General features: G+C 38.6%; 4 protein-coding genes across 4 annotated transcripts; all 4 read right to left on the reverse strand.

Annotated features, from left to right (window-relative positions):
- LOC127180954 (extracellular calcium-sensing receptor-like) lies at positions 1 to 3,579 on the reverse strand. Its single transcript, XM_051135361.1, is given in 7 exon segments — positions 1 to 914; positions 1,012 to 1,105; positions 1,107 to 1,136; positions 1,298 to 1,525; positions 1,662 to 2,489; positions 2,760 to 3,051; positions 3,359 to 3,579. Coding segments are annotated over 7 exon segments (2,607 nt in total).
- A 3,554-nt stretch (positions 3,580 to 7,133) lies between these two features.
- On the reverse strand, positions 7,134 to 10,737 carry LOC127180948 (extracellular calcium-sensing receptor-like). Its single transcript, XM_051135355.1, has 6 exons — positions 10,517 to 10,737; positions 9,827 to 10,118; positions 8,806 to 9,633; positions 8,442 to 8,669; positions 8,140 to 8,263; positions 7,134 to 8,050 (listed from the first exon to the last, which is right to left on the reverse strand). The coding sequence occupies exons 1-6, from the start codon at positions 10,735 to 10,737 to the stop codon at positions 7,134 to 7,136; spliced, it is 2,610 nt and encodes an 869-aa protein (XP_050991312.1).
- A 2,472-nt stretch (positions 10,738 to 13,209) lies between these two features.
- LOC127180949 (extracellular calcium-sensing receptor-like) lies at positions 13,210 to 16,783 on the reverse strand. The gene is given in 7 exon segments (XM_051135356.1): positions 13,210 to 14,123; positions 14,213 to 14,306; positions 14,308 to 14,337; positions 14,518 to 14,745; positions 14,880 to 15,707; positions 15,925 to 16,216; positions 16,563 to 16,783. Coding segments are annotated over 7 exon segments (2,607 nt in total).
- Positions 16,784 to 19,180: 2,397 nt separating this feature from the next.
- On the reverse strand, positions 19,181 to 22,802 carry LOC127180952 (extracellular calcium-sensing receptor-like). Its single transcript, XM_051135359.1, has 6 exons — positions 22,582 to 22,802; positions 22,099 to 22,390; positions 21,080 to 21,907; positions 20,583 to 20,810; positions 20,249 to 20,372; positions 19,181 to 20,094 (listed from the first exon to the last, which is right to left on the reverse strand). The coding sequence occupies exons 1-6, from the start codon at positions 22,800 to 22,802 to the stop codon at positions 19,181 to 19,183; spliced, it is 2,607 nt and encodes an 868-aa protein (XP_050991316.1).
- Between the last annotated feature and the right edge of the window lie 1,295 nt (positions 22,803 to 24,097).

Here is a 24,097-nt window from a genome sequence, read left to right on the forward strand (position 1 = left end):
CTATTTCTTTTGTGTCTCTCTTCCCATTATGGCATTTTTAGTATTTCTCTCGGGATGCAAAAGGATGATGTAGCACTTTGGGGCAAATATGGCCACCAGTAATCCAAAACTAGAAGCTAAAATGGCAAATATCTCCACAGCCACTGCATATTTCCCTGGTGAGCTCACATATGCTGGAACAAATGCAATCCATACAGCACAGAAGATCAACATGCTAAAAGTGATGAATTTAGCTTCATTAAAATTATCTGGAAGATTTCTTGCCAGGAAGGCTAATAGGAAGCTCACTGCTGCCAATAATCCAATGTATCCCAGCAGCATAGAAAAACCAGCGACTGAGCCAACAGCACATTCATATACTATTTTAGAGCGGATATACTGGTTGTTTTTATAGGGTGTTGGAGAGGCAATTGAGAGCCAGACTGCACATATCACAACCTGAAGGGCTGTTAGGACCAAAACTGTACATCTTTGTTGAACTGCTCCAAACCATTTCATTGCACCTTTACCCTCTGGTCGAGATGACTTGAACACAGCTATTACCACCATTGTCTTTACAAGGATGCTAGAGACACACAGGACAAAACTTATGCCAAACACAGCATGTCTTAACTGACATGTCCACAACTCTGGCCGGCCAATAAACAGTAGCACACACAGGAAACACAGTTTGAGAGAGAACAGCAGTAGGAAGCTGAGCTCTGAATTGTTGGCACGCACTATGGGAGTGTTACGATGAAAAGCAAAAATAACCATCACAAGAAAACAGATGCAAGTGCCAAGCAGAGAAGCAGTGGTCAGAGAGATTCCCAGAGGTTCCTCATATGATAAAAACTCTACTTCTTTGGGGACACACTGATCCTTATATGGATTTGACCAGAAGTCTTCTGGACACACTGTGCACTCAATAGCATCTGTCATAAAAAAACAGAATAAAAAAGAAGAAGGAAAAAAAGTTGAAGAGAAAATACCCTTTCAAATTATATTAACATTTTGGAATATGATTTCTACCTGTTGAATTAGAAATTTCTCCATCTCCACATGGCAGGCAGTCAAAACAGCATACAGGAAGGCCCTTCTTTCTGGCTCGTCTGGTTCCTGGGGGGGCAGCTCTCACTGCACACAGACCGTGGGGGCTTAGAGAGAAACCATCTGTTATCTCATTTAGTCATGGGGTTGTGACCTCTTTTACATAATGGATAGATTAGCCTTTATTTTTGATTGTTTGGTTTTATAGCATTGACTAGTATTAAGACTATCTGCAAAAAGGATGACATTAACATGCAATGTTAGTTACTTTTTTTGTCTCAAAGTTCCAGTATATTGCATCCTCATCGAGTGTGAGCACCATCCCTGTTGCCACCCCTTCATTTACTACACCAACCCTGTGGACCATTATCGATCCATCAGAGCTCGGCTGCCAGTTCAACAAATCATAGATGGCCAGAGCATCTCCATTCTTATCAAATGACACATGATCCCCAAAGTTTGTGGTGAAGTTTACATTCTGTAGGTAGTGAACCAGCTGTACAGTTTGTAGACAAGACAGGTGTTACATGTTTATGTGAAATTTGAATAAATATAGAGCACATGTTTTGCATTTCCATATTCAGCTCCTCTGTATGCCTAGAGAGAATCTGCACTATATTTGTGAGTCTCACCTGCCAGGGTTTCATGTTGATTATGTCAGCACATTTGTTCCCGCTAAATGGTCCTCTCCCCTCCTCACACTGTATCAGGTCATGAAGTGCATGTGCCAGGGCATAAACTGCCTTATAGACATTATAAGATGCCCTCAATCCTGAAACATCAGTGTATGGTGTGTTTGTGGTGCTCAGATCCTCCTGTCCTGAACACACCTTTTTTACTTGCTCTCCATCTGACTCTCTACCCCCATTTTCAAAGCTGCAGTCAAACATGTTCTCCCAGAAGATCCTTAACATATTATTTTTTGGATCATTGCTGGGATGGAGACGTAGCAGGAAGTCATGAAGCCCTTGAATTTCTCCACGTCTGATAGCAATTCCCAGTGTGCCCCCCAGGAAGGTCAGGAAACGTGGAGTGTGGTATTCAAGAGAAGTGGCCCAAGCTTCACTCGCAATCCACTGCCTGCCTGTCATGTTCTGCAACACCACCTCATCCATCAAAGGTAGCAGATATGATGAAAGGGCAAAAACAACCACCACTCTAGCTGTAGAAGCCTGAATCACTCCTGTTATACGCTGAATATCTCTAGGGTTGTGATCACTGGGCAGGAATTCAGAAAAAGCAACACAATGTCCAAACAGCTGCATTTCCTGCTGGAACAACTGAGCAGCATAGATGCCGTAGTCATCTTCACTGTAGAGCAGACCAACCCAGGTCCATTCAAAATGCCTCAAGATCTGAACCATAGCCCGCACCTGGAAGGCATCACTGGGAATCGTTCTGAAGAAAGATGGATACTTTTTCCTATTACTCAAACAGGAACACGTGGCATAGTGACTGACCTAATTAGGGGAGATGGAGAGTCACAATTAGCAATTAAATAAATGAAATAAATGAAAAATAAAATAAAATAAATGTTTTTAAAATCAGTGCTTTTGTAATATTTTTCATACACAAGCCAGAAAAATAAAATTCTGAAAAAAAAACTAGGTGAGGATATAAATGTGGCTAGAAAGGACTACAAAGGACCAAAAAAAACAAACAACATCAACAACAAAAAAGTGCTGAAAGAAGCATAAAGTATATTTTTACTTTTTTTCATCCCATCTTACTATAGGTACTCGAAACAGCCCCAGAACACTGGAAATCGCAATGGAAGGAGTTGAACTTGCATCCCCCACGATTCCAACCACCGGAGGAGGGCCGGTGCAATTGAGGTTAGAGAAGGACTCCTCTGTTCCACTACCCAGGGACATAGCAGCCCGGAACGCCATTCCTAGCATCACACAGTTGTCATAAAGATGGTAACCAAGAGTGATGTTAGGCAGTAGGCTGGGATTCTTATTGATCTCATCTATTGCAAAAGCCATGGTCTGAGCATGCTGGAAACCTTCCATATTAAATCTACAGACAAAAAATGTAGTAATATTAAAGCTGTTAATAACTAACAGACAAACTAATACAAGCATTAATACATACGATTTCACACATCACATTGGGACATTTACTATTCTAAACACTTGGATAGATATACAATGTTTTTAATCCTGACTTTTGGTAAATAAAGCATTACTGTTGTCAACAAACAAAAAGCAAAGGTAAAAGAGGGCAAAAATAACATAGCATTCTCATTTATTATTCTTATTCTTATACTTATTATTATTATTATTATCATTATCTTTCTACTTGTTATGCATTCAGTCTGACTCACTTTTCACAGTATGGTCGTTCTGGTTCCATTCTAAAGTTCAGATCTGGGAACACTGTAAAAAAGTGAACATGAAACAGGCCTCCAAGTATGAAATCTCCATCCTTGTACATTCCATTCAACTTGAAGCGTCCCTGTTGCAAACAGGTACCTGATCTGAGGTCTGAATCTGCAGAAATACAATTAAATGACAGGTATAAAGAAATATACAGTGTGAGCCACATCTCTCTTTCTTTCTGATCCAGTCACCCTCTCAGCTAACTAAATTATGATGAACATTGTGTGTGGTGTTGCTTTAAATTAGCAGGTGCCAAGTGGTTATCCCTAGAAAGCAGGACGTCACTCTTCTGTCCCTCCCGACAAAGACGAGGAAACAGTACTGATGGAATAAAGGACACATGCACAACTGTTGCTCAGGGAAATTGTGTGAAGGCTGTTTTTAAACATGCTAAGCATGAGTTTTGTAAACTAAAGGATAAGGATAAACTATATTTACTTGTCCACGTCTGATTCTTAACAGTGTTTTTCCTCAGAATATCCTCTAGATGTCAGTCATGCACTTAACTTTGCTGCTTTTACTAATGTTAAATAGCAGAATAAAGAAAATAAATCTGCTTTAACAAAAACATATTGTGACACTAACATGGTAGAGTGATGCTATGAAAATAGGGTAATGATTTTAGGTTGTGACTTTGGCTACGTTCACACTGTGGCCCAGTTTTTCTGCTCATATGTGACTTCATGACAATGCAAATCTGATCTTTTCGATTCTGATTTGGGCCTAAATCCACAGAATTCACGTGACTCTTACGTCACACTAGGGCTGCATTCCTGTTTGTTTTTTATACTTTTATCTCACTTAACTTCCCTCTGTCTTTCTTACTTGGATGCACTTCTACTACTGGCGAAACCCTTGCAATTGCCTGAATTAGAACGCCCTAAGCCCTTGATCACTTGTAAATTACTATGGATTTCAATTATTTTTCCTTACAAATTAGGTTGATGTAGCACTCTATATGTATACAGGTATGTTTGGGCCATTTTAAATATAAAAATATATTTTAATAATATTATAAAATATAAAATTATACATCATAGTTTGATGTATAAAATTAAAATTATACATCATAGTTTGGGGTGGGGGAATGCAATCTGCAGTGAAGTCACAATCGTGTTGCATTGTGGTATATAAAGCGGCCATACAGTGTACATATGAAGTAGACTTGAGGATCTGATCATACAAAGTTCACCTGTCCATTTCACAAAGTGAAATGCACTTCAAAATGGCAGCTGGTATTTCCCTGAGGGGAAGTACTTGTAAGCTTGTGAGTTCTAAAAGTGTCTAAAAGTGAAGCCTAGATTAACATTCATCATTATTCCAAGTTGACAGGAGTCACTGCACATGATTTTACATAACAGGGAAGTTCTTTGATAACTCGGTGAGTATGACAGACAGTTGCAGGTAGTCAGTAGAAACAGTGAGGTTTTGAACTTATGTGTTACAAAACGTATTGCAGTGACGGCTCAAACTGCATCTGAGCAAAAAATCCAAATTGAGTGTAAAAAGTGTAACGATAAGATATGGTACCATACCTCATACAGAAAACATTTAAATAATATTCCTTTTGCACTTTGGATACTGAATTTCCACACACAAGAGCACACATCAACATCTCTCCTGCATAAGAAGAAGTTTCTTTGATAGGCAAAGGGTGTCTTAAAATTGAAGTGGATGACACAAACACATAGCCAGCAGGGGTCAGTCATACTTCATGAAATAAATAAAACAGTGTGCTGAAATACATACATAATACATAACTGTGGCAATGTACAGATTTAGTAGCACAGTAATGTAATGAGGTCACAGGTTTAAGATTGTAGAGTAATTTACAATAATTTTGAACATGGCTCAACCAATAAGATGGTAACTACCCATTTAATAAAAACCTCTTGTGTGTGGAACTACTTCCTTCCTCCATGGATTCAACTTCAGGTTGACAGTTTAACAGATGAGCCCAAGCCACTGTTACTAACTTGAAAATGTCACTTTAGAACTAGCAGTGGACTGCTGAGTTGCTTCATTGAAGTTAAAAGCTTATTTGTATTATGTAGAGTAGTGCTGTCAAAAGTACCGACTTCGGTACCAGTTGGTACTGAAATTTTAAAAATGTCAATTTCCTGCTAAAACATGGAAACACAACGGGAGTGTTTGAAAGTCTCGTCTGTCAGCTAATCCTTCTATGTGCAGATGTATTAGGGATCCGCTGACAGATGCGGCTTTTCAGATGCTCCTGTTGTGCTTGTGAGAGCTCAGTGAAGAGTGTGAAGAGCTGAACAATGTACCCAATCACAGTCATATATATATATATATATATAATATATTTTGTGTATTTGGTTTAATGGAATATGTAGGTAAAAAAACAAACAAACATTATTTTCCACATACTGTACAGTATGTTATTGTTGCTCCTCTCTGCCTTGCCTTTCTGAAACGTGTCGATTTTTACAAAGCTCATCGTTCTGAAAAAAGCCTCATGTGTTCTGATTAGCCAGCTATCTAGTGCATTGAATACCTCAAGCGCGTAACAGAAATGTTACGCCTCTTACCAGCTTGACAAAAACAATAAAAACCCATTATAAATTAGGTATTTGTTGCATCCAGTGGGAACATAATTACTGATTATAATGACTTATACTGTCTTTTTACACGCTGTGTTGCGTCGCGTCATGCTGTGTAAACATAAATCCATGTCTACATTTGTGATCATAGAAACAACAAACAACAAGTACCACTATCACTGCTCAAAACTCACATTTGAATAGCCAGTAGCAAATTCTTTAAATATGAACACGTACTTACAGGCTGTGAGTCAGATGCGCCAGACTGCCCTTGCACTTTATAACAAACTTTGTGCACAGCCAGCATTGTAGGCTACTCTCCTAGGTTCAGGAAACAGTCCTCCGTAAAATGCACTGCACATTTGCGTTGTACTGTTCTGGAAGAGTGTTGTAAATATAACTTAACCACAGATTTCTAGTTGTGTACTCATTTGGAAAGCCAAACAAAGTACTTTTGCTTTTGCAACAAAACACACGCCTCCATGACATGGCGATGCTACAACAATAGCGAGAATAAAAATTATGCCTTCTTTCTTTGCGTATACATTTGGGCAGTGTTATGCAAATCTTCCCACACAGTGATGTAGATTTGTGGGGGCGTGTTTGAATGAGGTGTTTTAGGAAAGTGTGGCTGAGTCGTAACTTTTAGAAAGAATATCACTTTGGGTTTGAGACTTTAATCTTTGCAACTTCACAGATATTACATATACACAAACAGCTTGTAACACTCCAAAGACAAAGGGAAACATAAAATCACATCATATAACCCTTTTAATAATTAAAAAATTATGGTTAGTGGACATTATTATCAATGTGGACAATAAAAACTGTCAATAATTTTGTTGATGACTAGTCGTTAAACTACTCATTTGACCTTATATGACCTAATGTAAGGGCCTACAATAATGAAGGTTGACCAGTGTGGCACTGTGGGGCAAGACTGTAATCTAGTGATGTAGATATTTTTGCACCAACTCCGTAATCAGCACTCCAGTTAAGTCATGTCACATGATATTTATTTATATAACACTTTATGCAATATGTGTAGAATATGTACAACTCAATATTTAATGAATTGCAAATGCTGGATATTCGATCAAAGCCAACTGATTAATCAGTGAAGTAACTAAAAAGTTCACAATTATTTATTAATTATTTATTAACTATTTCTTTTGGTTTCTCTTCCCATGATGGCATTTTTAGTGTTTCTCTCTGGATGTAAAAGGATGATGTAGCACTTTGGGGCAAATATGGCCACCAGTAAGCCAAAACTAGAAGCTAAAATGGCAAATATCTCTACAGCCACTGCATATTTCCCTGGTGAGCTCACATATGCTGGAACAAATGCAATCCACACAGCACAGAAGATCAACATGCTGAAAGTGATGAACTTTGCTTCATTAAAATTATCTGGAAGATTTCTTGCCAGGAAGGCTAGAAGAAAGCTTATTGCTGCCAACAGTCCAATGTATCCCAGCAGCATAGAAAAACCAGCCACTGAGCCTATAGCACATTCATATACTATTTTAGAGCGAATATATTGGTTGTTTTTGTATGGTGTTGGAGAGGCAGTTGATAGCCATACTGCACATATCACAACCTGGAGGGCTGTTAGGACCAAAACTGTGCATCTTTGTTGAACTGCTCCAAACCATTTCATCGCTCCTTTGCCCTCTGGTCGAGATGACTTGAACACAGCTATTACCACCATAGTCTTGACCAGGATGCTGGAGATGCACAGAACAAAGCTTATGCCAAACACAGCATGTCTTAATTGACATGTCCACAACTCTGGTTGACCAATAAACAGCAGCACACACAGGAAACACAGTTTGAGTGACAGCAGCAGCAGGAAGCTGAGCTCTGAATTGTTGGCACGAACTATGGGAGTGTTACGATGGCGAGCAAAAATGGCCAAAACAAGAGCACAGATGCAGGCGCCAAGCAGAGAGGCAGTGGTCAAGGAAATGCCTAAAGGATCCTCATAGGACAGAAACTCAACTTCTTTGGGGACACACTGATCCTTATCTGAATTAGACCAGAACTCATCTGGACAGACTGTGCACTCAATAGCATCTGTGAGTAATAAAAAGAGAGAACGTGTGAACTAAAGAGGAAATTACTTTCAACTTATGTTCAAATTTTGCAAACTATAGTTTTCTCACTTGTTGCATTAGAAATTTCTCCATCTCCACATGGCAGGCAGTCAAAACAGCAGACAGGAAGGCCCTTTTTCCTTGCTTGTCTAGTCCCGGGTGGACAGCTCTCACTGCACACAGACCTTGGGGGCTAAAACAGACATCATCTGCTTTTTTCTGCTATCAAGTACTGTATTGTGTTTCTCATCTCTTTTACATAATAACATGCTTCCCATTGATTTATCCTCATTTTTCATTTCATAGCTTTGACTAGGATATAGACAGTATATCTGCAAAAAGGATGACATTAACATGTAGTGTTTATTTACTTTTTTGGTCTCAAAGTTCCAGTATATTGCATCCTCATCCAGTGTGAGCACTGTCTCTGTTGCTGCCCCTTTATTTACAACACCAACCGAGTGAATTCTTATCGATCCATCAGAGCCTGGCTGCCAGTTCAGCACATCATAGATTGCGAGAGCATCTCCATTCTTATCAAATGACACCTGATCCCCAAATCCTGTAGTGAAGTTCACTTTCTGTAGATAGTGAACCAGCTGTACAGTTTGTAAACAGGACAAGTGTTAAATGTTTATGTGCAATTTGAAATAATATAGAGTACACATTTTGCTTTTACATCTTTAGCTCTTCTTTATGCCAGGAGAGAATTTGCACCATACCTGTGGGTCTTACCTGCCAGGGTTTCAGGTTGGTTTTATCAGCACAGCTGTTACCACTGAATGGTCCTCTCCCATCTTCACACTGCATCAGGCCATGAAGCGCATGTGCCAGGGCATAAACTGCCTTATAGACATTATAAGCTGCTCTCAACCCTGATACATCAGTGTATGGTGTTTCAGTGTTGCTCAGATCCTCCTGTCCTGTACATACCTTTTTCACTTGCTCTCCATCTGTCAGTTTACCCACATTTTCAAAACTACATTCGAACATGTTCTCCCAGAAAATCCTCACTATATTGTTTTTTTGATTATTACTGGGATGGAGACGTAGAAGAAACTCACGAAGACCCTCAATCTCCCCACGTCTGATAGCAATGCCCAGGGTGCCCCCCAGGATGGGTAAAAAACGTGAAGTGTTGTATACAGGAGAGGTGGCCCAAGCTTCACTTGCAATCCATTGCCTACCTGTCATGTTTTGCAACACCACCTCCTCCATCAAAGGTATCAGAAAGGTTGAAACGGCAAAAACAACCACCACTCTAGCTGTTGAGGCCTGAATCACTCGTGTTATATGTTGAATGTCTCTGTGGTTGTTATCATGGGGAAGGATTTCAGAAAAAGCAACACAATGCCCAAACAGTTGCATTTCCTGCTGAAATAACTGAGCAGCATAGATGCCATAATCATCATCACTGTAGATGAGACCAGCCCAGGTCCATCCAAAATGCCTCAAAATCCGAACCATAGCTTGCACCTGGAAGGCATCACTGGGGATTGTTCTGAAGAAAGAGGGGTACTTTTTCCTGTCACTCAAACAAGAGCAGGTGGCGTAGTGACTAACCTAATTAGTTAGGGAAGATGGAGAGAGAATTGAAGACATGAGAAAGAAATAATCATCAGTGCTTTTTTTTTATTTAAAAGAGAGAGAGAGAGAGATTAAAAAACAAGTTGAGGGTATACATGGTGAAAAATATGCACAAATATGCACATAAGATATATTCCCTTTTTTTTTTTTTTTTTGAATTCTATCTTACTATAGGTACTCGAAACAGCCCCAGAACATTGGAAATTGCAATGGAAGTTGTTGAAATTGGATCCCCTACAATCCCAATGACTGGAGGAGGGCCAGTGCAGTTTAGGTTGGAGAAGGACTCCTCTGTCCCACTAGCCAGGGATATGGCAGCCCGGAATGCTATTCCTAGTCTCACACAGTTGTCATAAAGTTGGTATCCAAGAGTGATGTTAGGCAGCAGGTTTGGATTCTTATTGATCTCATTTACTGCAAAAGTCATGGTCTGTGCCTGCTGGAATATTTCTATATTAAATCTAGAAGAAAAAAGAAGTAAATAAATAAATGCACACACACACACACACACACACACACACATATATATATATATATATATGACATGTAGTAATAAGATATTAATAATTAATAGATTCAATAATACAAGCATTAGTACACAGAAAATACATTTACATAGTATTTCTCAGGGAACCCCCCTCCATACCTAGCTAAATGTACAGTGATTTTAGTGGATTTATTTATTTATTTATTTTTTTACCGCTGTCAGCACATCATTTGAAGTTAGCGTAAGTAAAACAAGGCAAGTAGAAGTTAACATTATTATTATTATTATTATTATTAAAACCTCTCTCTTTCTTCATGTTTTTTTTTCTTTTCTTTCAGTTCTGTAGTCATTCTGGCCTTAGACCAGACTCACTTTTCACAGTATGGTGGTTCTGGTTCCGTTCTAAAGCTCAGTTCTGGAAACACTGAGAAAAGGTGAACATGAAAGAGGCCTCCAAGTATAAATTCTCCATCCTGGTACATTCCATTCAACTTAAAGCGTCCTTGGACCTGACATGTACCTGATTTGAGGATTGAATCTGGAGAGATATAGTTAAATGAAAGGTGTAGAAAAATAAACAGAGTGATCCACATCTCTCTTTCTCTTTCTGACCCACTCAGCCACTTTGCTAGCTAATTTATGATGAAACTTGTGTGGGTTCTTGCTTTAAACGAGCAGGCAATGCCAAGCTGGCATCCCTGGAAAGCAAGACGTCACTCTCCCATCCCTCCCATCATACACAACAGTATTAACAGAAAAAAGGAAATTTTATGCATGCACAGTGAACTGCTATTGATTGTCTAAAGACTTTTTAAAAATGCTGAGCAGGGAAAGAATTTGCTTATACCCATGATCAATTATATCTACTTATTTATGTTTTCTACTTGAAAGTGATTTATTTATATATTTATTCATTCTGAATGTCCTCTATATGTCAGTAATGGATTTGACTTTTGCTGAGCAATAAAATACACTGTGGTGGCAGTGATACAGTCAATTTTAAAAGAAAAGTAATAAAAACATGAACACAGTTTCTGCCATAAACATCCTAAAAGTCTGTTTTAGCCAGAAAGAATTAGTGCATTGTTCAGCTATCATGTTAAATTAACTCCCCATTAATTAATTAATTGTTTAGTAATTGCCATGTTTCTGATTCCAGTAATGATTAGACAGGTGTGATCTTTGTGTTTAGGTTTTCATCAAATTAGATTGTCAGCTGTGGGCACCATCTTCTGGCAAGATGCGGAATTTTATTCACCGTGTGACTCTAACAGTGCATTATGGGTATTCTCTAGCTGTTGAGTGTGCTAGATGGGATACAGCTGTGGCTAATGGGCATGCACACATCAATATTGTCTCTTTTTTATGCTGAACAACAATAATGACTGTATTTGCATTATTGTAAAGGATAGGTTTAGGGTTGGGGTAGGTGTAGATGTTAACAAAACAATCTAATTTGTTTTATTTAATTTAATTTATTGTTACTTTCCGACCGCAGCTGTATCCTTTCCAGCCACCTTTCTGTTGTACACTAGTTTTTGCAGTGCACTGTGCGATTGAAAGAATGCACCCGAGAACGCCATTATGGTTTTAGACAAGACTACAAATGATTGGTTTTTAACTTCGATGTTTTGCTGGACATTGTAGTTGGTGGTGCTGTTCAAGTGTTTTAAGACACGCAAACATGGGAAACATGCGCTCGTCAAGCTCAGACAGTGCGGCTTTAGAATGGCACTGTCTAGTATCCATCAGCAAATCTCCGAACCCAACAAAACAAACTTCTTCTGCTCTCCCGCATATATAAGGACTTTTTAAACTCTGCTGCACTTTGTTTCACTGAAACGTGGCTGAATGAAGGCAATTGCCGTCTTCCAGCTGTTCAGAGCGAATCGCGATGCAAAATCAGCGGGGAAATTATGTGGCAAAATTATTTTTAATATAACTCAGATCAGATTCATCTGAAAGAAGGAAGACATATACACCTGGGATGCCTGAAGGGTGAGTAAATAATGTGCTAATTTTCATTTTGAACTATCCCTTGAACATGGTTTGTGCTATAAACCGCCTAAAAGTCAAAGAATTTGCATTGGTCAGCGGTTGTGTTAAATTAACTCCCTATTAATTAATTAATGAATTAACTGCCATGTTTCTGGTTCCGCTAAAATCACTCAAGCCTATGTCTCTTACGTCTCCGCTGGTCCCGTCCAGCCCTCCAGAGCGCCCTCCAGAGCCCGCTCCTCCTGAACTATTCTTGGCCTATGGACCTTTAAATTTCCCCAAGAAAATTTACTCGTTTTGTGGATTATAATAAAGACTTCTTCTTTTGGATACTCTTGTGCCTTGCTCCTTCCCACACCATGACAGTTAGTCAAGTGTTTTATATTGTTTAAGAGTTTACAGTTTTATGATTTCATTTATTTTTAGCTTTTTTTTTTTTTTTTTTTTTAACTCGCGAACCCCCTGCAGTACTTTTCACGAACCCCAGTCTGGAAAACCTTAATTTAATGTTTACTGCACTTCATGTTGTTACTACAACGAATGGAATATATTTTCTTACTCTTTGTATTTTTAAATATGCGACAAAATTATCCTATTTAAAACAATATGAAAACAAGTTAGGTCAAAATAAGTCTAAAAGTAATCAAAAAGTAGTCGGATTATATTACCTGAAATGCGTATTGTAATGGATTACATTATTAACTACAATTGTAAGTAACAGATGTTGTAAGTAATCTGCCCAGCTCTGTATATGTGCTTTCTTCTCAATAAGAAAATAAAAACCCAACAAACATGACCGCGATGAGAAAACAGCAGTTAAGAAAGTGTCTGATTATAGCGATGTGGATATGTTTGCACCAACTCTGTTATCGGCACTCCAGTAAAGTCACATCAAGTCATATTGATTTATACAACACTTTATGCAATTCATGTAGAATATGTACAGTATAATTCAATATTTTAAAAGACTGCAAATGCTTAATAATTGAACAAAGTCCACTGATTAACCAGTGAATTAATTGATGATTAGTCAAAAGTTCATAATTTTACACTGTAATAATGTAAAACTATTTCTTTTGTGTTTCCCTTCCCATAATGGCATTTTTAGTGTTTCTCTCTGGATGTAAAAGGATGATGTAGCACTTTGGGGCAAATATGGCCACCAGTAATCCAAAACTAGAAGCTAAAATAGCAAATATCTCTACAGCCACTGCATATTTCCCTGGTGAGCTCACATATGCTGGGACAAAGGCAATCCACACAGCACAGAAGATCAACATACTAAAAGTGATGAACTTTGCTTCATTAAAATTATCTGGAAGATTTCTTGCCAGGAAGGCTAACAGAAAGCTTACTGCCGCCAATAATCCAATGTATCCCAGCAGCATAGAAAAACCAGCCACTGAGCCTATAGCACATTCATATACTATTTTAGAGCGAGTATACTGGTGGTTTTTATGGGGTATTGGAGAGGCAGTTGATAGCCAGACTGCACATATAACAACTTGGAGGGCTGTTAGGACCAAAACTGTGCATCTTTGTTGAGCTGCTCCAAACCATTTCATCGCTCCTTTGCCCTCTGGTCGAGATGACTTGAACACAGCTATTACCACCATAGTCTTGACCAGGATGCTGGAGATGCACAGGACAAAGCTTATGCCAAACACAGCATGTCTTAATTGACACGTCCATAACTGTGGCCGGCCAATGAACAGCAGCACACACAGGAAACACAGTTTGAGTGACAACAGCAGCAGGAAGCTGAGCTCTGAATTGTTGGCACGAACTATGGGAGTGTTACGGTGATAAGCGAAGATGACCAAAACAAGAGCACAGATGCAGGCGCCAAGCAGAGAGGCAGTGGTCAAGGAAATGCCTAAAGGATCTTCATAGGACAGAAACTCAACTTCTTTGGGGACACACTGATCCTTATCTGAATTAGACCAGAACTCATCTGCACAGACTGTGCACTCAATAGCATCTGTGAGTAATAAAAAGAGAGAAGGTGCAAACTGAAGGTGAAATTACTTTCAAATTATGTTAAATTTTTGCCAACAATAATTTCCTCACTTGTAGTATTAGAAATTTCTCCATCTCCACATGGCAGGCAGTCAAAACAGCAGGCAGGAAGGCCCTTCCTCCTGGCTTGTCTGGTGCCTGGGGGGGCAGCTCTCACTGCACACAGACCTTGGGGGCTGAAAGAGACATCATCTGTTTTTTTTTTCTTTTCTTTTTCATGTATTATATTTTTCATCTCTTTTACAAAACAACAAACTAAACTACTACTACTATACTACTATAACTTTGACTACTATATACACTATATACACTATATATCTGCATAAACACTGACATTAATATTTACTGTTTTTTACATTTTTGGTCTCAAAGTTCCAGTGTATTGCATCCTCATCCAGTGTGAGCACCATCTCCGTTGCTGCCCCTTTATTTACTACACCAACCGGGTGAATCATTATCGATCCATCAGAGCTCGGCTGCCAGTTCAGCACATCATAGATTGCAAGAGCATCTCCATTCTTATCAAATGACACCTGATCCCCATAGCCTGTAGTGAAGTTCACTTTTTGGAGGTAGTGAACCAGCTGTACAGTTGGTAGACAAGACAAGTGTTAAATGTTTATCTGAAATTTGAAATAATATAGAGTACATATTTTGCTTTTACACCTTCAGTTCTTCTATATGCCTGGAGAGAATTTGCACTAAACTGCTGTCTTACCTGCCAGGGTTTCAGGTTGGTTTTATCAGCACAGCTGTTTCCATTGAATGGTCCTCTCCCCTCTTCACACTGCATCAGGTCATGAAGTGCATGTGCTAGGGCATAAACTGCCTTATAGACATTATAAGCTGCTCTCAACCCTGAAACATCAGTGTATGGTGTTTCAGTGTTGCTTAGATCCTCCTGTCCTGCACACACCTTTTTCACTTGCTCTCCATCTATCGCTCTACTCCCATTTTCAAAACTACACTCGAACATGTTTTCCCAGAAAATTGTCACTATATTGTTTTTTTTATCACTACTGGGACGGAGACGTAGAAGAAACTCACGAAGACCCTCAATCTCCCCACGTCTGATAGCAATGCCCAGTGTGCCTCCCAGGATGGGTAGGAAACGTGGAGTGTGGTATACAGGAGAGGTGGTCCAAGCTTCACTTGCAATCCACTGTCTGCCTGTCATGTTTTGCAACACCACCTCCTCCATCAAAGGTATCAGAAATGATGAAGTAGAAAAAACAACCACCACTCTAGCTGTTGAGGCCTGAATCACTCGTGTTATATGTTGAATGTCTCTGTGGTTGTTATCATGGGGAAGGATTTCGGAAAAAGCAACACAATGCCCAAACAGTTGCATTTCCTGCTGAAATAACTGAGCAGCATAGATGCCATAATCATCATCACTGTAGATGAGACCAACCCAGGTCCATCCAAAATGCCTCAAGATCTGAACCATAGCGCGCACCTGGAAGGCATCACTGGGGATTGTTCTGAAGAAAGAGGGGTACTTTTTCCTGTCACTCAAACAGGAGCAGGTGGCGTAGTGACTAACCTAATTAATTAGGGAAGATAGAGAGAAAAATAAAGACATGAGGCAGAGAAATAGAGTGATAATCACCAGTACTTTTTTCAAATTTTAAAGAAAAAAAAAGTACTACTATACACACACACACACACACACACACACAAAAATAACATGTAAGTGCAAAAATATGCACATAGTGCATTTTCTTTTTCTTTTTTTTTTTCTTGTTTTCATCCAGTCTTACTATAGGTACTCGAAACAGCCCCAGAATATTGGAAATTGCAATGGAAGGAGTTGAACTTGGGTCCCCCACAATCCCAATGACTGGAGGAGGGCCAGTGCAGTTTAGGTTGGAGAAGAACTCCTCTGTCCCACTAGCCAGGGATATGGCAGCCCGGAATGCTATTCCTAGTCTCACACAGTTGTCATAAAGATGGTATCCAAGAGTGATGTTAGGGAGCAGGTTTGGATTCTTATTGATCTCATTTACTGCAAAAGCCATGGTCTGTGCCTGCTGGAAGATTTCTATATTAAATCTAGAGAAAAAAAAAAGAATAAAAAAAAAAATACATTAAAAACAATATAAATGCTGGCGTGTGGTAATAAGATATTAATAATTAAACAATTAATAAATACAAGCATTGGTACACAGACAATATATTCGAGATTACTCCCTCCTATTGTAGAGTTAAATGTACTGTGTGATATATATGTATCACACAGTACATTTAACTCTACAATAGGAGGGAGTATATATATATATATATATATATATATATATATATATATATACATTTTTAGTCTTTATTATTATTATTATTATTATTATTATTATTATTATTATTATTATTTTAAATTATTGTGGCCCCAAATCAGACTCACTTTTCACAGTATGGTGGTTCTGGCTCTGTTCTGAAGCTCAGTTCTGGAAACACTGTGAAAAAGTGAACATGAAATAGGCCTCCAAGTATAAAATCTCCATCCTGGTACATTCCATTCAACTTAAAGCGTCCCTGGAGCTGGCATGTACCTGATTTGAGGATTGAATCCGCAGAGATACCATTAAATGACAGGTATAGAAAAATATACAGAGTGATCCACATCTCTCTTTCTCTTTCCACTGATCCACTTAGCCACTCTAACTAATTTATGATGAAATTTGTGTGGGGTGTTGCTTTAAAAGAGCAGGTGATGCCAAGTGGGCATCCCTGGAAAGCAGGACGTCACTCTCCCATCCTTCCCAACACAGACAACAGTATCAATGAAATAAAGGACATTTTATGCATGCACAGTAAACTGCTGTTGAATGTCTAAAGACTTTAAAAATGCTGAGCAGAGAAAAAAAGTGCTTGTACCAGTGATCAACTACATCTACTTTTTTTGTGTTTTCAATATTCAGGTAATTAATGTATTTATTTATTTACTTTTATTTTCAGAATGTCCTCTAGATGTCAGTCATGCATGTGACTTTTTCTGAGCAATAAAACATACTGGGGTGGCAGTGATACAGCATAGCATGTACCATGGTGATGCTTTCAAGTACAGAGGCATGAAGAATCAGAAGGAATTAGTGTGTTGGTCAGCTATCATGTTAAATTAACTCCCCAGTCATCCGTTTATTCATTCATTCATGCATTCATTCATTAGAGCAGAGGTGGACTAGGAGAAGAGATGGAGGGCCAGGCGCATAGGGTGGAAGAGGACTGCCCTCCTGACTGCCCTCCTGACTATGACGAGGGAAATCAGGGACAGCTCTTAGGAGGTCAAGGAAGTCTGGGACGGCCCTCCTGGACATGACAGGAAGCCCTGATAAATCAGGGATGACCCTCCTGGCCATGATAGGGAACTCAAAGGAGTCTGAGACAGCTCTTAGGTAGTCTGGGATGGCCCTTTTGGACATGACAGAAAGTTCTGGGAAATCAGGGATGATCCTCCTGGTCAGGACAGGGAACTCGAAGGAGTCTAAAACACAGCCCTTGGTTGGCATGTTTGGAAGCACCAAAGACAGGGGAAAAACCTCTGGAACCACTGGACTTGGAAGTGCTGAGACCACTGGACTTGGTACCACCAGTCTTGGGAGGACGGTGGACCTCAACAGGCCAGAGTTGCACACCCCTTCTCTATTGCAATGGTTTCTGTCCCATGACCACATGAAATAGTAAATGTCTCAATCCCTGTTAAATTGTTGAGAGCTGATTATGATGTCATTTTGGCCAGAATGAATGAATGAATAAATGTATTTAATGTTGACATGACTATCATAGTTTAAAGCATTTCTCATAGGAAGAATGTTGAATTTTTAAATGTTGAGAAAAAAAGTCAATCATGCTGTTTTGAAAGGGTCTTTTCTGATCAATCATTTATTAAATCAAGTGAAATCAAGCTGATTTTTATAATCCTGGAAATGTATATGTATACATTGTATATATTTTAATAAAAAAGTCTCAGATTATGAACAGTTCAAATTGTAAACTTAAAGCTGCGGTCTGCAAGTTTAGCCTTTTAGTTGCCATCTCTGTTTAAAACCTGCAATTGCAGTTATTTGTGGAATTATCTTCTTTGCATGGGTTGTGCATCGACATGGCTCCTCAATGCGGATTAATCTAATGTTTTGAGGAGTATGTGTGACTGTCAGTCACCGCATGGGTGTGGATGTTCACTGGAATCACAGATGTCTTGGAACTATGACACACATAAACAATTTTCACAGGAAAATGTCATCTCAACAAGTAAGTAACATGTCTGCCACTTTTGTTCTGACCAATTTAGGAAAAAAAGCATTACAATGCATCGTGCTACCAATGATGAATAAATCTAACAATCGCTTAGCTCATATCACATCAAACCATGCAAATTTTTATCATTGTTATACATTCTCAAAATGTTAATGTTAACATCAGCACTGCATGACTATGTGTATTTAGTGTGTATTAGCATTACCTGATAATACAACTTGTCACAAATTATTGTCGTATTGTCCTTTCTGAATTACAATCCACCATGAAAATGATAAATTTAATTATTCCAGACGCTGTGAGAAAAGGCTATTAATAATCTGCCACCTGCAGCATCTTCACATGCGATATAGCCCACTAGCTGGGACGCTTTTTGTTTACAAATGTGACGTAATGACACAAAGACGAACGGTGACATGCTTATGTTTCCCGTAAAATTACCACTCAAATTAGAAAACATTATTATAAGCTTACCGTTGTGAATCGGGCTAGGGCAAGGAGATTGGCTGGTTATGTACTTGCCCAAAAATTAATTTCGGATCAATTTTAACCAAAAAAAGTTATGGACTGTAGCTTTAAATGTTACAATTTTACAATGATACAAGTGTAAAGAATGCAACTGTATAAAATATACATACATAACATAATATATACATACAAACATACACAGTGTAAATTTAAAAGGAAGCATTTACATTTTACTTTGTTTACAACAGTAAACCCCAAAGTGATGAGTTAAAAAATTTACATCACAATAATGTAAACCTATTTCTTTTGTGTTTCTCTTCCCATGATGGCTTTTTTAGTGTTCTTCTCTGGATGTAAAAGGATGATGTAGCACTTTGGGGCAAATATGGCCACCAGTAATCCAAAACTAGAAGCTAAAATGGCAAATATCTCCACAGCCACTGCATATTTCCCCGGTGAGCTCACATATGCTGGAACAAATGCAATCCACACAGCACAGAAGATCAACATGCTAAAAGTAATAAATTTTGCTTCATTAAAATTATCTGGAAGATTTCTTGCCAGGAAGGCTAACAGGAAGCTTACTGCTGCCAACAGGCCAATGTAACCCAGTAGCATAGAAAAACCAGCCACTGAGCCAATAGCACATTCATATACTATTTTAGAGCGAGTATACTGGTTGTTTTTATGTGGTGTTGGAGAGGCAGTTGATAGCCAGACTGCACATATCACAACTTGAAGTGCTGTTAAGACCAGGACTGTGCATCTTTGTTGAGCTGCTCCAAACCATTTCATTGCTCCTTTGCCCTCTGGTCGAGATGACTTGAACACAGCTATTACCACCATAGTCTTGACCAGGATGCTGGAGACGCAGAGAACAAAGCTTATGCCAAACACAGCATGTCTCAACTGACACGTCCACAACTGTGGCCTGCCAATGAATAGCAGCACACACAGGAAACACAGTTTAAGTGACAACAGCAGCAGGAAGCTGAGCTCTGAATTGTTTGCTCGTACTATGGGAGTATTACGGTGATGAGCAAAGATGACCATCACAAGACCGCAGATGCAGGTGCCAAGCAGAGATGCAGTGGTGAGAGAGATGCCCAGAGGATCCTCGTAGGATAGAAACTCAACTTCTTTGGGGACACACTGATTCTTATCTGGATTAGACCAGAATTCATCTGGACATACCATACACTCAATTGCATCTGTGAGTAAAAAAAAAAAAAAAAAAAAAAAAAAAAACAACAAAAAAAAAAAAAAAGGGTATAAAGAAAGTCAAAAATGAAAGCAAAAAGTTATGAAATTATGTTTAAATTATATTCAGCTTCAGTCTAATTGTCCCAACAACAATCTCTTCACCTGTTGTATTAGAAATCTCTCCATCTCTGCATGGCAGGCAGTCAAAACAGCAGACAGGAAGACCCTTCCTCATGGCTTGTCTGGTGCCTGGGGGGCAGCTCTCACTGCACACAGACCGTGGGGGCTGTCAGAGGACAGTATATGTTGTTATTTTTAATATTATATTTATAACAGAGTGAAAGCTTAATTTACTGTAGCAGTTTAATAGGGCATTTGGAAGTTTAATGGGGCATTGTTCAATAGTATGTAAGATATATAAGAATGAATGTAATGTCTTTAATTATATATATATATATATATATATATATAATCAGAAATTACTGAAAATAATTACTTTTTTCAACGGAAAGTTCCAGTATAATGCATCTTCATTCAGTGTAAGCACCTTCCCATTTCCTGCCCCTTCATTTACTACACCAACTGAGTAGATCCGTATTGATCCGTCAGAGTTTGGCTGCCAGTTCAACACATCATAGATGGCCAGAGCATCTCCATTCTTATCAAATGACACATGATCCCCAAAACCTGTGGTGAAGTTCACTTTCTGTAGGTAGTGAACCAGCTGTACAGTTTTTAGACAAAAGAGAGAGAAAAAAAAAAGGAGTGTGTGAATAACTGTTTCTTAATAGTGTAAAAGTTAGGCTTTCAAATGTTATTACATATAACTATATCTTGTTCAATGACTAAAATAGCAATAATGTAATTGTGAAAATACCAATTTAATTAAGATGAATGACGACTATGAATCGATGTAGAGCACATATTTTGCTTTTCCACATTCAGCTCTTTTATATGCCTGGAGAGAATCTGCACTATACCTGTGGGTCTTACCTGCCAGGGTTTCAGGTTGATTATGTCAGCACAGCTGTTCTTATTAAATGGTCCTCTCCCTTCTTCACACTGTATCAGGTCATGAAGTGCATGTGCCAGGGCATAAACTGCCTTATAGACATTATAAGCTGCTCTCAACCCTGAAACATCAGTGTATGGTGTGTTTGTGGTACTCAGATCCTCCTTTCCTGTACACAACTTTTTCATTGGCTCGCCATTTATTGCTGTACCCCCAGTTTTAAAACTGCACCTGAACATATTCTCCCAAAAAATACTCAACATATTATTTTTGGGATCATTGCTGGGACAAAGACGTAGCAGATATTTTTGAAGTCCCTGGATCTCTCCGCGTCTGATAGCAATGCCCAGTGTACCCCCCAAGAAGGGCAGGAAACGTGGAGTATGAAACACAGGTGAAGTGGCCCAAGCTTCACTTGCAATCCACTGTCTACCTGTCAGGTTTTGCAATACCACCTCATCCATCAAAGTCATCAAATAGGATGAAGTAGAAAAAACAACTACCACTCTAGCTGTAGAGGCCTGAATCACTCCTATTATACGCTGAATGTCTTTTGGGTTGTTATCATGGGGCAGGATTTCAGAAAAAGCAACACAGCCTCCAAACAGCTGCATTTCCTGCTTGAAGGACAAAGAAGCATAGATGCCGTAGTCATCATCACTGTATAGGAGACCAACCCAGGTCCATCCAAAATGCCTCAAGATCTGAACCATAGCCCGCACCTGGAAGGCATCACTGGGGATTGTTCTGAAGAAAGAAGGGTACTTTTTCCTGTCACTCAAACAGGAGCAGGTGGCGTAGTGACTAACCTAATTAGGAAAGATGTAGAGAGGAAAGGCATGAGACAGAGAATTATAATCTACATACTCATGCTGATGAGAAAGAAAATTCTGGAAGTAACTGATTTGGAATATATATAACAAAAAAGAACATAAAAGTAATTTAAAAAGTACAAAAAATATGCATGTAGCACATTTTTACTTTTTTCATCCCATCTTACTATAGGTACTCGAAACAGCCCCAGAACACTAGAAATCGCAATGGATGGAGTTGAACCAGGATCCCCCACAATCCCAATCACTGGAGGAGGGCCAGTGCAGTTGAGGTTGGAGAAGTACTCTTCTGTTCCACTAACTAGGGATATGGCAGCCCGGAAGGCCATTCCTAGCATCACACAGTTGTCATAAAGATGGTAACCAAGAGTGATGTTAGGCAGTAGTTTTGGATTCTTATTGATCTCATCTATAGCAAAAACCATGGTCTGTGCCTGCTGGAAGCTTTCCATATCAAATCTAAGGGAAATAACATGTTTTTATAAAGCAGTGTTTATAACATGAGATAAGTAAATACAAAATAAGCATTAAAACATTCCAAACATGTCTGAGATCAACAATCATGAATCCCTCCTATGGTAGACACTTGATAATATTTTTTTTCTCTTTCTTCTTTTGTAGCTATGAAGTCATTCTGGCTCCAGACTCACTTTTCACAGTATGGTGGTTCTGGCGCAGTTCTGAAGCTCAGCTCTGGGAACACTGTGAAAAAATGAACCTCAAACAGGCCTCCAAGCATAACATCTCCATCCTGGTACATTCCATTTAACTTGAAGCGTCCCTGCAGCTGACATGTACCTGATCTGAGGATTGAAGCTGCAGAGATGCAGTTAAAAGACAGATACAGGCAGATGTTTAGAGTGATCCACATCTCTCTCTTTCTGACCAACTTACCCATTCTGCTGACTAATTTATGATGACATTTGTTTGGGGTGTTGCTTAAAAGAGCAGGAGGTGCTAAATGGGCATCTCTGGAAGTCATGATGTCACCTTTCCATCTCTTGATCATTTCCTTTTCTAATCTATATTCACAAAATGTAAATTTTTTAGGTGTTTCAAAAAAAGAGAGAGAGATTCTGAGCTAAGAATCTTGGAGCTAAGAGACTGTTTTTTTAAAGTTAGACATTTAGATTAACAGGCTAAAGGATTTAAACAAAACAGTCATTATATCTACTTGTCAATGTCTTTAAAGTGTCCCCCCCTCACTTTCAGAATGTCCTCTAGATGTCAGTCTTGCATTTGACTTTTGCAGAACAATAATACTAGAAACCTACCCTAATGCAAAAATATACTGCCAAAATTAACAAATCAAACTAAATGATTACCATGCGCATTGTTCATGATGTCTACTAGTATAAAAACAATAGGCTAAACATTGTTTGCCATTTGTTGTATTTTTAATTAATAGCAAGTGTTTTATTCAGCTAACATGTTAATTAACTTTCAAATGATTTAAATACTCTCATGAACGAGTGTCAAAGACGGACACAGAAGAAAAGAATTTGTTAAATAAAGTTGTTATTTTTGTTTTCTTTGCGCACAAAAAATACTTAGTAACTAAAATTAAGGTTGAACCGCTGATGTCACATTAACTATTTTAACAATGTCCTTACTACCTTTCTGGGCCCTGAATGTGGTAGTTGCATTGCTGTCTATGCAGGTAAAGCTCCTATTTCAACAAAAAATGTGTTCATTTGTGTTCCGAAGATGAATGAAGGTCTTACGGAACGACATTTGGAACGACATGACGGTGAGTAATTAATGAGGAAATTTAAATTTTTAGGTGAACTAACCCTTTACTGTTCACTTGCTTATTAAGCATTTTGCATATCAGACAAGTTGCTGTCTAAAATAAAGTTCCCAATATTCTATTCTGATCTAATCTAATCTAATCTAATCTGATCTATATTCTAATGGTAATATGAAATTCGCTGGATATTGCCTTGAATAGTCTCTCATAACAGCATGAAGTCTTGTGACACATCAGTGCAATTTTAAATTAATTTAAAATGAAAGAATGATAGAAAGATTAAAGTGAAGTTGTGGTAGGAACATCCAAACGTTATTTTTCGGGAGCCAAAAATGGAAGGTATGTTCTGACTGCTGTACATATTTACAGCTGTAGTATTTGTTTTAATGAATGCAGTGATGCATGACATGATCACA

The sequence above is a fragment of the Labeo rohita genome, chromosome 18 (assembly GCF_022985175.1).
Source record: "Labeo rohita strain BAU-BD-2019 chromosome 18, IGBB_LRoh.1.0, whole genome shotgun sequence".
In the NCBI taxonomy this organism is placed as follows: Eukaryota; Metazoa; Chordata; class Actinopteri; order Cypriniformes; family Cyprinidae; genus Labeo; species Labeo rohita.

Excerpts from the sequence above, each read along its gene's own strand:
- LOC127180948 (XM_051135355.1), bottom strand. The coding sequence starts at position 10,737 with ATGTGGATCACTCTGTTTATTTTTCTACACCTTTCATTTAACTATATC. Across the intron at positions 9,634-9,826 it reads GGCTGTTTCGAGTACCTATA|GTTAGTCACTACGCCACCTG; the intron begins GTAAGATAGAAT and ends CTAACTAATTAG. Across the intron at positions 8,670-8,805 it reads CCAACCTGAAACCCTGGCAG|CTGGTTCACTATCTACAGAA; the intron begins GTAAGACCCACA and ends CAAACTGTACAG.
- LOC127180952 (XM_051135359.1), bottom strand. The coding sequence starts at position 22,802 with ATGTGGATCACTCTAAACATCTGCCTGTATCTGTCTTTTAACTGCATC. Across the intron at positions 21,908-22,098 it reads GGCTGTTTCGAGTACCTATA|GTTAGTCACTACGCCACCTG; the intron begins GTAAGATGGGAT and ends TTTCCTAATTAG. Across the intron at positions 20,373-20,582 it reads GGAACTTTCCGTTGAAAAAA|CCCCCACGGTCTGTGTGCAG; the intron begins GTAATTATTTTC and ends GTCCTCTGACAG.